Genomic DNA, 17,580 nt, shown 5'->3' on the forward strand with positions numbered 1-17,580 from the left:
TGATGAAGGCAACGAATGTATAAGTGTGCTTTAAACAATTGGTGTATGTATGGATTGTGATGAGTTGTATGAGCCCCAATAAAATGATTTTAAAAAAGAAAAAGAAAGAAATGTCTATAAATGAATGAAGGCAACATATGTACAAAATGCCTGATGCAATCAATATGGATTGCAACAAAAGTTGTAAGAGTCTCCAAGAAAAGATTTTTAATAAAAATGTATATATAATAAATATTTTCCTAACTTATATAAATGATTAATAAGAATAAAATTAAGCAGCCTGGGTTTTTTATAGGAAAAAATGATAAAAGAACAAATGAGAGATTCAGCAGGAAGTAATGGATAGGAAAATATTATAAGGATAGTTTTCTCTTATATGGAATGTACATTCTCTTACGTGACAACAATCAGAATATGCCGTAAGAACCTCAGAGCGAGAGGCAGCGGTGTAGGTATCCTCCTCCGGGTGGGGACAGGTGACAGAATTCCGTGACAATGGGGAACGTCTTTGAAAAGCTGTTTAAGAGTCTCTTTGGAAAAAAAGAGATGCGGATTCTTATGGTGGGGTTGGATGCAGCTGGCAAAACCACCATCCTGTATAAGCTGAAGCTGGGAGAGATCGTGACAACCATCCCTACCATAGGCTTCAACGTGGAGACGGTAGAATATAAAAACATCAGCTTCACAGTCTGGGACGTCGGCGGCCAGGACAAGATCAGACCTTTGTGGCGACATTATTTCCAAAACACCCAAGGTCTGATCTTCGTGGTGGACAGTAACGACCGCGAGCGGGTCAATGAGGCCCGGGAAGAGCTGACCAGGATGCTAGCGGAAGACGAGCTCCGAGATGCTGTGCTGCTGGTGTTTGTCAATAAGCAGGACCTGCCCAACGCCATGAACGCAGCCGAGATCACAGACAAGCTCGGCCTGCATTCCCTCCGGCAGAGAAACTGGTACATCCAGGCGACCTGTGCCACCAGTGGAGACGGGCTCTATGAGGGCCTGGACTGGCTCTCCAACCAGCTCAAAAACCAGAAGTGACCACTGGCAGCGAGCCCTTGCCCGTGCATCCTGGCAAAACCTGCTGGCCTCTTCTGTGCGTGTGTGCGTGTGAGGAGCCAAGTGTGTATGTGTGCTGGGAGTGGGGGCAGCTTTCTCACACCGTGCCTTATGCGTGTGTAAGGAAACCAGTATTACACTTGAGGGAAAACCAGTGTTACCTTTGACACACTCCCTTCCATTTCAGTGGCTTTGCTGACCATGTGGCCGTTGGAGGCCCTCGTAGACCCCAAGGGTGTGTGCGCGCAGAAGGGGTCTTCAGGGCAGGAGGAGGTTGAGTGCGTGTGTGCCTGTGGACCGGCCGGCTGTGAGCTGCCTCGCCCAGGCCCCGTTCTCCTTGGCCTTCCTCTTGCACAAGGGAGGAAGGCGCTGTCACGGCTCCCATTCCCCCCACCGCTTGCTGCAGGCAGAGCTGCAGGTCTGAGCCCGCCCCTTATGTGCGACTCTGGCCCTGACTTCCTGCTCTCCCCGATTCATTGAAAGGAATCTGTGGTCTGATACTCCCCATCCAGATTCCACAACCCGAGAGCATTCCTCAGCCCCTCCCTTTGTCTCTCCATTTGGTAGTGACCAACGATGACACTAAGGCTCTTTTCCAGAACAAAGGGTCTTGTTAAGGGTGTGAGGGGACTGGGGGTGGGGTGGGGTGGGTGTGTGTGTGTGTGTGTGTGGTGTGTATGTCCTGGCATCGTGGCATCTCCATCCAGGCCCCTGAGCCTGCTCCTCCCCCCTTCCATGCTCTGTGCTGAATGTGCGCACCCACAGCCTGGGCTGGGCGCATCCCCGCAAACAGCAGCCGTAGACCAATGCACAGTTGTGATTAACTTCTGTTCCGAGACACACTCGGGAGTTCTGAAGGTTTGTGCCAGGATCCCCAGGTAGATTTCGGGGATGAGACTCGCTGTCCCCTCCAGAGTGGCCCCAAGTCGGTGCTAAATTTTGTCAAGGAAAACGCTTCTGTGTCCAGACCAGCCTCGGTGGTGAACTCGTTGTGATGGTCCTGTCTTCTGAACTCCTAGGACCCGCGCTCTGTGATCCCGGCTGTTCACAAGGATGCGATGCCTCTGGCCACTGGGACCACAGCTCTTCTTCCCGGACACCCAATGGCCAGACAGGTCCCCAAGCGCTTCCACAGTTTCCCCTTTGAATTCCTCTTTTCAAAAAGCCTCCACTCAAACGCCAGGGACGGGGACCGTGATGGTGAAGGGGAACAGAAGTAAGCCTTGTTTATTGATAATAAAATATTCCAAGGAAAAAAAAAAAAGAACCTCAGAGCAAATACTAGAATAAAATAGAGGGAAAAATCCCCAACCCTTCAATAAAATGCTATATGCTTTCTATGATTTTCACAAAAGTTCAAATTTTTTAACAAAATATTTTGTTCATTCAAATTTTTAATTATGCATAAATTTATGTCTACTTGCATTACATCTCATAAAAAGGCATAAGAATTGTTTTTGCTCTATCTAAAACTAAATAGAAGATAGTGAAGGTGAAAAAGTAGCTTCCGTGAATGTTGCTTTGAAATACAAATGGCATTGTCCTAAGAAATTTAAATGATTTAATTTTTAAAAATCATTTCATTAGGGGCACATACAACACTTATCACAATCCATACATACATCAGTTGTTTAAAGCACATCCGTGCACATCCCTCATCATTCTCAAAACATTTGCTCTCCACTTAAGGCCCTGGCATCATGTCCTCATTTTTCTCCGCCCTTCCAGTTCCCCCCTCACTCATGAACCCTTGATAATTTGTCAGATCTTACATATTTTGTCTCACTTCACCCACTTTTCTGTTGTCCATCCCCCAGGGAGGAAGTTATATGTAGATCCTTGTAACTGAGGTCTCAGAGCAGCTGGGTGTGATGCAGGGGAGGCTCTGGAAGCAGCTGCAGACACTGCGGAGTTGGCAGCCCAACAGTGAAGGTCACTGCATCCGTGGGTACCAGAAAACTGGCTTGGGTTGCTTATTCCCCTAGATGCTACCCCTGCCTTGAAGAGAACCGTGACAGAGGCCTGTAGACATGTGTCAGGAAAAGATGAGTCCGTCACTGTTTCCTCTTCCCACAAACCTTTGAGGAGAGCCTGCAGGGCAGGGGCTCGGCTCCCTGGCTCCAGTCACCTGCCCTTCCCCACAGCCACACCCTCGCCAGCCCCAACTCACCCTGCCCTGGGTTTGCTTCTTGAATCCAGAGGAGCAGCCTGGGAAAGACCATGAAGCAACTTGTCCTTCACGCAGCCCCTTTGATTGGGTCCCTGGTCCTCCAGAGTGTGGACACATGCACACTAACTGTTGGGGGACTCAGGCTGTCATCACAGGGGCCAGGATCTGAAGAAGATGCTGGCACTGCAGGGCTTCCTGAGGGAAGCCGAGGACTTGCAGAGCTGGCTGAGCAGCCAGCAGCAGGTGGCCAGAGGAGAGAGGACTATGAGCACACCCTAGTGAGGAAGGGGCTAGGGGCAAGGAAGGTGCCCTGGAGCCGAATGAAGACGGGTGGAGGAGGGGGGGCTGCATGCACAAGGGGCTGATGGGGAACATCAGTCTGGACTGAGGACAGCTGTGGCTTCCTATTCCCCTCTCTGCGTAGAGGGGCAAGTTCTGTGGCTGTCCAGTCCTGCCCTGCCCAGTCACTCACTGAGGTGTCTCACAGCCCACCAGCCAGGGCCCCCTGTGACCCCTCTCCTCTCTTCTCAGCTCCTCTTAACCAAGTTTGCAATGTTTCGGCACCAAGTGAAGATGGGTGGCCACCAGGGGGCAGCCTGCCCCACTAGCGGAGAGCCTGCTGGAGTGGCGGCCCAGCACTGCCCCCAGGGCCCAGCAGTGGTGACAGGACCTACAGTGAGTACCAGCAGCATGGAGCATGGTTTGAGTTTGGGGGAGGTGCTGGGCATGGGGTGGAGGGGCTTCCAGGGAGACCCTTGCTGTGCTGCGGCTCTGCCAAACCCCTGAGACATGAACTGGCTTTCTGTGTGCCCACATTGGGGGCCCGGGCCACGTGTTCCAGGGAGCAACTTGTGCAGCCTGGAGCTTGGGACTCCTTACTTAAGCTGAGAGGCCATGTCGGACGACCTTCAGCAAAGCTCAGCCTTTGATTTCTGGGCTTCTGGCTTCAGGGCATGGTGAGGGCAGCTGCTGGTTCTAGCCAAGCTGCAAGCAGCCTGGCTGTACCTGGCCCTTCTGGGGACTCCATTTAGCACTGGGGAAACTGGGTGCACCGAGAGGCTGGGTTACTTGCTAGAGACCACAGCTAATTAGCAGTGGAGTTGAGACCCGATATGGCCCTCACCATAAAAAGGAAGTGTTTTCTGCGCTGGTGACCCTTGGCCTTCCCTGAGGTCAAGGGTGACCATAGCAGCCACATGAAGAGTGTCAGAAGCAGGGCACAGTGACTGCCTCAACCACCCCACTCCCCCCCGGCCGGGGCTCTTCCAGTTTTGGTCTAGTGCCTCTATTGCTGGGGAGCAGGCTGGAGATTCCCCCACTCCTGCAGGGCCCACAACCTCCCTAGCTGTGCCAGCGGATCTGAGAAGGCACAGCCTGGCAGTGTGTGGCCAAGCTCCCTGGAAATGGTCCCATTGAAGATCTGGAGAGCAGACCGATTGTTTTCCTTTGATTGTGTTACAGACACCTTACAGGAGAGAAGGACGTTTATAGATCACTGTCTACAGTTTCTGACCTTCAAAGCACTCAAATCATTGCCATCGAGTCGATTTCTATCATCGAGGCCCTGTAGGACAGCACACGACGGCCCCTGCGGCTCTCTGAGGCTGTCACTACGGGAGCAGACAGCCGAGCCGCGTCTTTCTGATGGGTTTCAGACCACTGACCTTGCCACGAGCAGCAGCCCAGGGCATGCCTTTTTCTGACATTGGGTTTGACTAATATATATATACACACATATAATGCACATATATATATATATGAATTTTAATATAGAGGGTTCTTGTTTTAAGTGGAAACATGCAGAGCAGTTTAACAATTTCTACACATCTTGTTTGCAGCCCTCATAATATAACACAGCACTCTTCTTGCCTCCTCCCTGGCCCAACCCTCCCTCCTGAACTTTGAGGGCAAATGCTCCCCTTTGCTCTGGGAAGCACTTGCCTCACAGGTGCCATGCGTTCACTTTATCAGCTCGACTGTTGCTTGGGCAGTGGTGATTCCTGGTGCATGGCTCTGTTTTGGATTTGAAGGGCCCTGGTCTCAGGGTTCCAGCAGTCCCTGTCAAACTTGTAATGCCCTCTCTTCATGAAGTCAACTTCCATTGGCTTTCAAGCTGTGCACAAGTTGCCAGTTTGAGCTCCAGAGCAGTTTGAGGCGGTGGCTGGGCACCATCTAACTCTCCTGGTCTCCAGGACAAGGATGGAGGGCTGTGGTGTTGGTGGTCCGTTAGTCCTGTGAACTGCTTTGCTTCAGTTTTTGATTTTCTTCACTCGTCAACTCCAGATGGGGAGAGAGGGGATCCTAGTTGCTAGAGGTGGCTTTGCAATGGAGACAAACATTTTATACTAAAGTGAGATTCTTACGTGACATTTGCGTGACTGCAGCAGCCCCTGTTCATCTTCCTCCGTGCTCACCCTAGCTGACCACCTTCCTGCCTCAGAGGATGGGGCACTCCCTCTGCCCATCCACCCTCAGGTCCTCACTTTCAGCCCCACAGGATCCTGTGGTAACAATCCCCCCCCCCTATCAGCCCCACCCCCAGCCTACACAAGGATTACAAACCCTCGCTCCACTCAGATTCTCTGTAGCTAGTGTCACCTCCCCTGTGTTCCTCAGAATGTGATCTGCACCCACGAGATTATTGATTGGTTTCCACCCATAGTGACTCTCTATGTCCCACAGGGATTGCTCTGGAGGCAGCTCTCAGAAGGGGAAACCAGGAGGAGGAGGGGAGGAAGCAGTTGGGCAGAAGAAGCTGTGATGGACCCCACAGAGCCAGACTGCCCATGGAGGACAGGACCCTGCGGCTGTTTCCCTGAAGGGGTGTCCCTCAGGCAGATCAATGCTCTGGAGACCCCACCGCAGGTGGAGGCCCCTCGACCCCTCCTCAGTCCCGACCTCCACACCCTCATCTACATTTGGAGCTGGGTGAGCTTCTCCTCCTGGGCCGCTAGCTGCCTTTCCAAGTACTGGTGCCAGGCATGTGGCCCTCTAAGGGGCGGATCTCTGCTCACCCCACAGTCAGGGTCTAGCAGGAGGTCCTCTCAGGAGGCCAGCCAGACCTCGGCCTGAGCCAGCATTCCCCGCAGTTCCTCCTGGTCCTGGCTCACCTGGCAGTGCTCCTGGTGAAGGGCCCAGGCCGTCCGCAGCTCCTGCAGCTGCCTGTCCAGCTCCCGGAGACACTGTGACCAGGGGGGACAGAGGGCTGTTGGGAGGGGCGCAGGGTGTCGCCTGGGTGGGGCAGGGCTGGGTTACCGTGGAGCAGGGAGAAGCAGGAAAGGGAGCTCTGGCCACGCACCGCCCTGGCTCTAGCCCTCAGCGCGCACATCTCTGGGGCCATGACGTGGCTGGTGTCCAGCAGCTGCTACCCCGCCGGCCGCACTGCCTGGGCTCTCAGGCAGAGCTCCTGCCCCAGTGTCTCCTTGGCTCCAGCTGGCCCATCTGAGGATATAGACTAGCGCCTGCTTCTGTTGATCCCGAGTGCTGGGTGGGGGACAGGGCATGGGAACAGGTCTCAGGGCCAGGGGGCAGAAGAGGGAGGAGGCAGGGAAGAGCTGGGTGACCCCACCCACATGGAACAGAGCGAGCCCCCATCCAGGTGGGGTGTCACATACAGCAGTTCCTGGCAGTGCCTGAGGAAGTTGTGGCCCTGGGCTACCCACTCCAGCTGCTGGCCCTGCTCCCAGGACTACATGTCCAAGTGGCCAACGCCTCCTGCACCTCAGGCAGCTGCCCGGCCAGGCACTCCTGGACCGCAGGGTGTACCTGGATGGCCTCCATCCCCATCTGAACCACCACCTCGTCCACAGCCACCAGCTCCCTCTGCAGCTGGCAGAGAGCAGGCTGAATGCTCCTCCACCTAGGACTCTGCAGTCCATCATGGCTGTACCCAAGGCTAGGTCAAGCCCAGGCCCATCACCCCCCATCCAGAGGGGGCAGGGCCAGGCTGCAGTCCTGCCTGGGGTCAGCTGGGGCTGATTGCTCCTCATCCATCCATTGCTTACAAAGAGGGGTTCTTGCGGGGGGGAGGGACTGGGGCCCTCCCCTGCAGGAGGCGGTGCTGAGCTGCAGGACCTCCACAGACGCCAGGTCGTGGCCAAGGACAGCACCCTCCACCAGGACCACCTTCTGCATGTGTCCCCACAGCTCGAGCGCCGCCTTGTGGAAGTCGAGGGCTCAGTGGGAAGGAGGGCCAGCAACTTTCTCCCTGAGAACAGGGCCACCTCCTTTTGAGCAAAGACAGTGGCTTGGGGATTTGTGGGGCGTTAACACGTAGGGAAATAGGACGAAGACTCTATTCCCGAACTTATAACAGGGAGAATCTGGAAAGCTGGTATTCCACGGTAGGAAAGCCTCTACTTTGGTAAGTTAGAGGTAAAGTCCAAGTACATTATCCTGCTTTAAATATAATTCCCACGGATTCTCCGTTAACAGCTAGACTGACTTAATGTGAGCACATGGCTGATTGTATCTCTGTGTAGAAGCAGATATGATCCTTTTGCCCTCTCTTCCCACCGTGACACCCAGCCCCCCTTGTAGCTTCCCCTAATGCAGGTATTAGCTTTCCTCACCTTGGTAAGCTCAAGTACAGGGGCCTTACGATAGATACCGCCCACCTTGTGACCCGTCACTACTGAAGAGGTGTGTCTCCAGGCTCCCTATACACGTCCCAAGATAGCAAAGTTTCCACTTCTCCCAGTTCCACGTGGTCCATCAAGAGGTGCTGAAGTGAGCATGCCTAATAAAACATGTCTGACTCTGTATTGTATTCTCTCGCCCCTGTCTTTCCTGCCCTCTGTGACTTTACCGTGACCTTTACCTATTATCATCGCTGTACATTCGCGCCTTCTGGCCCTTCGGTGGTTAGAAGATGGATGGTTTCCTCTGATCACAGCAGGTTCCTGATGAGGCCCGGGGGCCACAGGCAGGGCCCGAGGGAGGAAAGGGTCTTGACACGCATGTTGGGACGAAGGCAAAAAGATGGGGAGCCCTGAGCACATGAGGACGGCGGCTCAGGGAGCGAGTGGGCTGCCTGTCAGTGGGTCTGCCTGTAGCATCTTCAACAGTCAGTGAGGAGAGGGCTGGCCCCAGGGCCACCCAGCCCAGGATTTCGGTTGCAGGACCTGTCAGGTGCTCAGTGCACTGAGTTGCCAGTTCCCGAGAAAGGAGGGTGTGGGGAGTGGAGGTAGGGAGCTCTAAGAGTGGCGGTCAGCAAGAAGACCAGCAGGGCCTGTGCCCCCAACGAAACTGCGGCCCGTGCTCAGGGAGCATTGTGAGAGCCCACTTCGTGCTCCTGCCACAATGAGTGACCTGCGCTGAAGGACTCCAAACTGGGGGCAGGAAGGAGCATGGTTGAACGGGGAAGGCTGATTGATTCTGGGAGCTGAAGTGAGCCATGCCCCTTCATACACACATGCGCACTCGAGAATACACACAGAAGTACACATGCACACACCCACATGCCCACCCCTACACATGAGCACACACAGACTAGCACACACACGCACATACAACTGGGGTAGGCCCCTGTGTCCCGAGCCCCTTGGCTGTCGCTGGCCTGTCCCTCTGGGCACCCACCTCAGTGCGGGCTTTCATTGCCATGTCCAGCCTCACACATGTGGCCTCAACGCAGCTCCTGTGGACTTGACTCTGGGCCATGGAGCTGGGGGAGGCGAGTTCCATGGCACCTGCCAGCTCCCTCAGGGCCTGCACCCTGGCAGCCCCACACTCTGCCCTTTTTCCCGGAAGACCTTGAACTTCTCTTCCAGCATCTGCCAAAGGTGGGGCTGGACAGGGTCAATGTGGATGGGGTTCAGGCAGCTCCTAAAACTCACGAAAGGGCCAGCTGGCCCCAACAGCTCCCACATCCCTCAGCCCTGGTTCTAGAATTCTGCAGGGCATCTCCTGCCCCCTCAGCCCACCTAGCATCTACCCTACCCTCCGTTTCTCCATCCACTTTCCCGGCACGACTCACTTCCACACCCTCCAGGTCCTGCCCACACTGTCTCTGGAGAGGGCCCGAGTTCAGGGAACCCAGGGCAGCCCCTGCTGTCTGCGGCCTGTGGAGGAGGCAAAGCTGGGTCGGTGATCAGGGAGCCTGGTCACAAAGCCCACTTAGCAGGGTCACTTTCCCAAGCCCGGGGCTCCCTGCACCTGCAGGGGCGTTCTGGGAAGAGTTGAGCTGGGCTGAGGATGCCCTGCACAGCACCAGGCTGACCCATGTCACAGTTCAAGCTACTGCATTTCCAGCCCAGATGGAGTTTAGGCGAGATAACGGTTTTCCCATGATCCTAGCCCAGAGGCTGGCCCAGAGTCTCAGGGGCCCTGCATTTGCTGCATGCAAGAACCATGGATGGGTGCAGCTTCTACCTTTGAAGGGTGTGCAGTCTCCTCCAAACACACAGCATGCCTGGGTGGCACACAACGTGGCTACCTGCGGAGTGCCGGGCTTTAGAATGACCCCACCTGCTGACTCATGGGGATCCTCCAGAGGGTTTTGCAAGCCAGTAAATCTTTCCAGGAGCAGGGAACCTCTTCTTTCTCCTGAGGAGCAGTTAGTGGGACTGAACCAGGCAACAGCTCAACACTTCCCATGCAGGCCTCCTGGAGCATCGTTAGAGCAAGGGATAAACTGCTAGTGATAACTGGCTTCTGGGAGGAGAGTTTGCAGAAGGGCCTGAAGCGCTGAGCAAGATCTCAGGACGGTGGACCTCTGGGAGCTTAGGACAAGACCTAAACCCGGCCAGGAAGCTGAAGGGCTGACCAGACTGAAGCTGAGGGGGAGGAATGAGCATGCTGGGAAAACTGCTGACCCCCGCCTGGGGGCAGGGCTTCCTGGTTGGAGCTGTGGGAGCTGACTCAGGCCAGACCCCACCTGCTCTGAGATGCTGAGGCCACCATCAAAGTTCACAGCCAACTGTCTCACGTGCTCTTCCGTATCCAGGTGGGTGCCTGGGGGAGAGGGTGGCTTCTGCAAGTGCTGCCACCACAGGCCCAGAGTCCCACCCTCAATGCCCGGGCCCTTGGCCACCATGCTGTCTCAGGAGAAAGCACAAGCCTCCCAGATGCCATGTCCCACTAGGTGGAGGCCCCCCTGTGGAGACATGGATTGCACCAATGAATCATACAATCAGCCTCTGACCCCTTGAGGCCTCCTCAACCCCCACTATCATCACCCCAGTGCCGCTTCCCACTCTGGAATAGAGTGCATAGGTATTAGCAAGAGATAAAACTCACAACACATGGAACCCAGGAACAGGAATGGAAATAGAGATACCAAAAGGGTAGGGGGAAGGGGGGTAGAGGATGGGAGGAAGGGGAACCGATAGCAATGAATGACATATAACCACACACCCCTCGCAGGGAGAGGAGCAACAGAAAGCTGAGGATAAAAGAGACAATGGTCGATGTGAGATATGAAAATAATAACAATCTATAATCTATCAAGGAACCACGAGTGGGGGAGGAGGAAAAAAAGGGGAGCTGATCCCAAGGGCTCAATAAAAAGTAAATGTCTAGAAAAGAATGATGGCAATATACGTATGACTATGTCAGATAAAATTGGTGTATGGATTGTAACAAGAGTTGTAAAAGCCCCCAATAAGGACACACTGAGGATGACGAAATACTCCAATGAAAACCTTATGCTAATCATGGAAACACTGTCAGGTAGTGGAGGACTAGTAAACCAAGGCAGAACCTTGCCAGAGAGTGGGCCAGATGACAAACACTTCTGGTCAGATTAAAGGGGAGGGTCAGTGACAAAGAGCCAGGTCGTTAGCATGATGCATGGCCACGGGGGCTTCAAAGATGGGTTCAAACATCAAAAAGATATGAGGGTGGCCCAGGACTGGCAAGCCTTGCCTTGTCCTGTACATTGGGGTTGCTTTGAAGCAGACCAACTGGACAGCACATACCAACAAGACCAACTGAGGAAGAGGAAGCCACTATGTTCCCAGAAACAGACATCACTAGGACGTGTCAGGAGACTTTTACAAAGGTAACCAATGTCGTGGTCCCTCATCACAGAAAGCTGGGGAAGCACCATTGTCCTGGTTTCCCAGATGTTTCCCAGATGAATTACTGTCCAGCTGCCCAAGGGAGGAGAAATACCTATAGACATGACGGAAGGGAGGTTCACTCCGCTATGGGAATGTGCTAATCTGTGCACTTAAATTCTGAAATCCACAGACACACGTGTGTAAAAGAGTGTTGTAATTAAATATTAAATGCACATCAAGAAAACTTCCGTAAAAGATCTTTTTAATCTCATAAGCCCACCATTATGCCATAGGCCCCCAGAATCCACAACCATCTACAAAAGAGATGGAATGAGGCTGACTGCTAGTAAAAGCCAAGTCAGAGAAAGCAAAATAATCTCATATTTGGTGGGCATCTGCATATAGCTGGGGAGCACCCAAAGCTGTTTCACGTAGATAATGTGGCTTCGGCTCAGATATGTCTGAGTGTACGTGAGGTTTGGAAGGAGTAGCATTTAACTGGCTAAGGCATCATCTCATTTTACTGAATTTCAAAATCAACATGCTCAAGAACTTGCAATGCTAAAGTGACCAATGCATGAATCATTCTGCCCTTCAATTAACACCACCTGTGCATCTTGGACATTTGGCGTGATAAGCTAACAATATGAGTGAGCATAACCTGTTGTGAAAAACAGGAAGATACAGAAAGCCCCATTGTTTAATGTAATTATTGTATAGGGGAACATGCAGGATGTAAAATTTCCCATCAACAACTGATGATGGAAAATGATAATTCTCCTTAAACAGCCCCCCCAAAAAAAAACTCATGTTGAGGCATTCTAGAAATGAAAAATGTAAATCTGGGTGAGGCAACACTGAAGTCAGCCTATGAAACGCGGCATGTTAAGATTTCCTTCACATTCAAATAGTTGAAAATCTAAGGCATGAGCTGAGAATAGTAAAACTGTTTGAGGCTCCATAATCGGTGCAGGGTACACACCAGAATAATTGCCTCTTCCTTAATAAACTTGAATCTGCTGGAGTTATATTTGGAGGTGAGATATGGGAAACTGTTTGAATTACAATAGTATGGAAGTAAAACAATTTTCACTGTGAGTAGCTCAAGTGTTTTCAGTGGAATCGGTAGTCTGAATGACACCCACCTGGAGATTTTTATTTTTTTCAGTTGTAGCTTTTGATTCTGTGTCTTCTCTTCTGCAGGTTGGTTTTCAGGGTATTGACTGCTCTTTCTAGACTTTTGACAAACCTTTAGTCTGCAGGTTTAAGGTTGGTGCTGGCTGCAGTTTTGTCTATGGGAAGGAGAGCGACACAGAAAAAAAGTGTTTATTCAGATGGTATATGTGTCCTAACGTAGAATTAAGATACAACAGTCTGGTTACTGTAGTTGCCATCCCCCTGGGACTGAGTTTTGGCTGCAGGAGAAGAAGGATAGGGATAAAAGTGATGCAAACAGAAGCAAGTCACTTTAATATATTGATGTGATCAGACTCCAGCTTAGACACTGATCCTTTCTGGGGACATTATATGCAGTCTCCCCTGACTCCAAAACAGTTCTGAGGAGTCGGTGATTGTGACTGAGTAGGAGGGCTCACTGCCTAGGTATCACACGTCGTAGGTCCGTAGGAATAAGGGCTATTCCACGTCAAGCAGTGTCTTAGTGTGCCTCAATCAGTGTTTCCACCCAAATCCCTAGGCTTCTGAAGTTCCTAGTACACTGTGTCCTGCAGTCCCTTTTACCCAATAACCCTGGAGTTTAAAAATTGTTATTAAATAATGTGGTCTATGGAAATTGAAAAAATAAGCCATTAAAAACTTATTTGGCTAAAAAAAATATAATGCCAGATTGCAAGGAAATGTGTGGATAGGCTGAGTAGGCAATAATAGAGCCGGCTCACAGTTGGCAGTCAAGCACTTGCTTCATTGAATGTGTGTCACTATCCACAGTGTTGGAAGTAATTTGGCGTCATGAAACAGGTTCCTGAAAGGTCCCTAAATCACTATTCCAAGGATTGAAACCATACTTTTTCCCATTCCATTTACCCTTTCAGATTATTCAAGCTTTTAAAAAACAGGTCAATTTCACATTCAGTTCATCATCCCACATCTCAATTGGCTCATATCAGTTCAAAGACGCAGAAAACACAATCTCTGAGTTGTGCTGTATTATACTTATGATGAGCTGCATTATGACCATCTGCTTCACTTTCTGTTTTTAGAAAGATTATCGTAATAGCATGCACCCATGCTATACCACACAACTCTAACGCCATTGTAGCTGTAAGTTTATATCCAAAGTTTTGAAGCCCCACAGACTGATGAAGGTGAGATATGTAAAGCTAGGGGGTGGGAGTCCCCCATCCAGAGATTTTTCACTTTTTTAATATTAACACACACATTAGTTTATCTTGTTAGTTTTTTACAATTTTTTAAAAAGATGCTCAGTTACTGTTTTGTTGGGGATTTTATATTTTGCGTTTGTTTTTATTTTTTACCTCTTTTGTATAAGTAGGGAATTTATAGGGAAATATGTACTTTATGGAATAAATTTTAGGAATTAAAATATATTTTATCTTAAATAAATTAACGTATCTTTGATCTTACAGCTAAAACACTGACTATATATTTGCAGAGCCGACTTAAAGGATGAACAAAATTCTATCAAGAGTGTTACTTTTGACTTCAAAGCCTTCCTAATAAAGTCTTTTAACTACCTGTGGAAAAAAATAAGAAAAGAAAAGCGAGTTTCATGAGGTATTTGACTTCGGTCAGAACTGCCTCATGACAGAATCGTCAGGATGGGGCCGGTCATAACTCAGGACTGAGTATACTTGCATCCAAACAATTACTGTGGGGTAGATTCCAAGTCATTGAAACCTGGTGTGCAGAGCCAAACTCAACCTTGTTAGATAGGGGCTGCAAGGCTCTGTGAGGGTTCAAAAGCAAACCACCAGGTCTGCCTTCTGAGGTACCACGATATGGGTTCAGATGATCGTTTAAGTTATGAATTGAGCACTTCACTGTTTGTGCCACCCAGAGTTGGCATGGAGGAAAATAGCTTTTCACTGTTTAGTGTCTTTCCCAAATGGAAACGGGTGCTTACTTGTGTCCTGCCTTTTCTTATATTACTTGTGTTAGTCTGAGTACATTAGAGAAATAATCCACAGAAACTGAAATGTATAAAAGAGAGCTTTAGATAAAGTGTAAATGCACATGGAGAAAAAATCCCAAACCAGTGCAGCCCAAGTCTACAAGTCCAACATTAGCCCATATGTCCCACACCAATCCACAATGTCCTCCTCCATCTCAACAAAGACATGCAGTGTGGGTGGCTGCAGGTGGAAAGAACTGCCCATCTGGGTTTCTGAGGTTATTAACTCTTTACTGGAATTAAAAGTGCCTTTTGTGCGCCTGGAGCAGCTGTTGTTTGTAACCACTCAGACACGAGGTCTCCATCTCCTTGTGCAAGGCCACTCGTGATTTATTATCTACCCCAATGCTGCCTCAAGGGTGGTACATGGGTCGGTGATAAACTGTGACCTGTTTAAAATCTGTCCATTTGTAGCTAGGTTCAGAAAGGAAAATCAGAGTGCAGGTCACTGCTATTTCCAATGCCAGCAATGTCATGTAAAGGACAAACCGCGCAGCAGGGTGTCTAGACTAAGGACACACTGAGGATGACGAAATACACCACTGAAAACCTTATGCTAATCATGGAAACACTGTCAGGTTGTGGAGGAAGAGTAAACCAAGGCAGAACCTTGCCAGAGAGAGGGCCAGATGACGAACACTTCTGGTCAGATTAAAGGGGAGGGCCAGTGACAAAGAGCCAGGTCGTTTGCACGATGCATGGTCACGGGGGCTTCAAAGATGGGTTCAAACATCAGAAAGATGTGAGGGTGGCCCAGGATTGGCAAGCCTTTCCTTGTCCTGTACATTGCGGTTGCTTTGAAGCAGACCAACTGGATAGCACCTAAAAACAAGACCAACCAAGGAAGAGGAAGCCTCTATGATCCCAGAAACAGACATCACTAGGACGTGTCAGGAGAATTTTATAAAGGTAACCAATGTCCTGGCTCCTCATCACAGAAAGCTGGGGAAGCACCATTGTCCTGGTTTACCAGATGTTTCCCAGATGAAATACTGTCCAGCTGCCCATAGGAAGGTGAAATACCTATAGAAATGATGGAAGGGAAGTTCACTCTGCTATGGGAATGTGTTAATCTGTGCACTTTAGATGTGGAAATCCACAGACACACGTGTATAAAAGAGAGTTGTAATTACATATTAAATGCACATCAAGAAACTTCCCTAAAAGATCTTTTTAATCTCATAAGCCTACCATTATGCCATAGGCCCCCCAGATTCCACAACCATCTACAAAAGAGATGGAATGAGGCTGACAGCTAGTAAAATCCAAGTCAGAGAATGCAATAATCTTATATTTGGTGGGCATCTGCATATAGCTGTGGAGTACCCAAATCTGTTTCACGTAGATAATGTGGCTTCTGCTCAGATATATCTGAGTGTACGTGAGGTTTGGTAGCAGTAGCATTTGACTGGCTAAGGCATCATCTCACTTTACTGAATTTCAAAATCAAGATGCTCAAGAACTTGCAATGCTAAAGTGACCAATGCATGAATCATTCCTCCCTTCAATTAACACCACCTGTGCAACTTGGACATTTGGCGTGATAAGCTAACAATATGAGTGAGCATAACCTGTTGTGAAAAACAGGAAGATACAGAAAGCTCCATAGTTTAATGGATTTGTTGTTTACGGGAAACTGCAGGATGTAAAATTTCCCATCAACAACTGATGATGGAAAATGATAATGCTCCTTAACCCCCACCCAAAAGAAAACTCATGTGGAGGCACTCTAGAAATGAAAAACCTAAATCTGGGTGAGGCAACACTGAAGTCAGCCTATGAAACGCCGCATGTTAAGATTTCCTTCATATTTAAATAGATATTTTGGGTAGAATCCAAATCATGAAACTACCCGGTGTGCAGAGGCAAACACAACCGTGAGAGATAGGGGCTGCAAGGCTGTGTGAGGGTTCAAAAGCAGACCACCAGGTCTGCCTTCTGAGGTACCACCATATGGGCTCAGATGATCGTTTTAGTTATGAATTGAGCACTGAATTGTTTGTGCCCTCCAGAGATGGCATGGAGGAAAGTAGCTTTTCACTGTTTAGTTTCTTTCCCAAACGGAAACGGGTGCTTACTTGTGTCCTGCCTCTTCTTATATTACTTGTGTCAATCTGAGTACATTTGAGAAATAAATCCACAGAAACTGAAATGTATAAAAGAGAGCTTTAGATAAAGGGTAAATGCACATGGAGAAAAAATCCCAAACCAGTGCAGCCCAAGTCTACAAGTCCAACATAAGCGCATATATCACACCTCAATCCACTCTGTCCTCCTCCTTCTTAACAAACACATGCAGTGAGGGTGGCTGAAGGTGGAAAGAACTGCCCATCTGGGTTTCTGAGGTTGTTACCTCTTTACTGGAATTAAAAGCGTCTTTTGTGCACCTGGAGCGGTTGGTGTTTGTAACCGCTCAGACACGAAGGCTCCATCTCCTTGTGCAAGAGTACTCATGATTTATTATCTACCCCAATGCTGCTGCCAGGGTGGTACATGGGTCGGTTATAAACTGTGTACTGTTTAAAATCTGTCCATTTATAGCTAGGTACAGAAATGAAGGTCAGAGTGCAGGTCACTGCTATTTCCAATTTCAGCAATGTCATGTAAAGTGCAAAGCGCGCAGCAGGGTGTCTAGATTAAGGACACGCTGAGGATGATGAAATACATCGGGGAAAATTACTTATGATAAATCAGAGCTCTTGAGAGGCTGGGTCAAAGTCGGGGATGGCCAGACTCCAGAGTGGGTGGCATGGGTCCCCACCCTGGCTTTGCCTGTCGTTCACTGTATATCCTTGGCAAGGCATCTCACCTCTCTGGGTTCCACTTTCCTCAGCCATGAAACAAATCAGCCAACGAATCTAAAAATAAATAACCTCACTGCTGTTGAATACCTTTAAACTCACAGTGACCTTATAGGACAGGGTAACACTCCCCGTGTGGGTTTTAGAGACTGGAACTCTTTATAGGACTAAAACTGCGCCTTCTGCCCTCACCCCAAACTGAACATGTTTCTAATCCACACAATGTTTACAGCTTTAGGTTCTCATCCCTCTACTTCTTCCAAGAGACTGAGGAGAATGGAGTGTTCGAGCAATATCCAGGTCACATGACCGTCTTTCTCAGTTCTTAACCCACCTTTTCCTCTCCTAAGCACAACTGTCATGTTTTCATGAGCGTCCGTGGCTATGATAAAGAATACA

General features: G+C 49.7%; 1 protein-coding gene across 1 annotated transcript; it reads left to right on the forward strand.

The window, feature by feature from the left end:
• Positions 1-442: 442 nt before the first annotated feature.
• Positions 443-2,036, forward strand: LOC142461506 (ADP-ribosylation factor 2). The gene has a single exon (XM_075563527.1). The coding sequence runs from the start codon at positions 496-498 to the stop codon at positions 1,039-1,041; it is 546 nt and encodes a 181-aa protein (XP_075419642.1). The 5' UTR covers positions 443-495; the 3' UTR covers positions 1,042-2,036.
• Positions 2,037-17,580: the final 15,544 nt, after the last annotated feature.

This window comes from Tenrec ecaudatus, chromosome 11 (genome assembly GCF_050624435.1).
Source record: "Tenrec ecaudatus isolate mTenEca1 chromosome 11, mTenEca1.hap1, whole genome shotgun sequence".
Classification (NCBI taxonomy): domain Eukaryota; kingdom Metazoa; phylum Chordata; class Mammalia; order Afrosoricida; family Tenrecidae; genus Tenrec; species Tenrec ecaudatus.

Coding starts and splice junctions, on each gene's coding strand:
- LOC142461506 (XM_075563527.1), top strand. CDS start 496: ATGGGGAACGTCTTTGAAAAGCTGTTTAAGAGTCTCTTTGGAAAAAAA.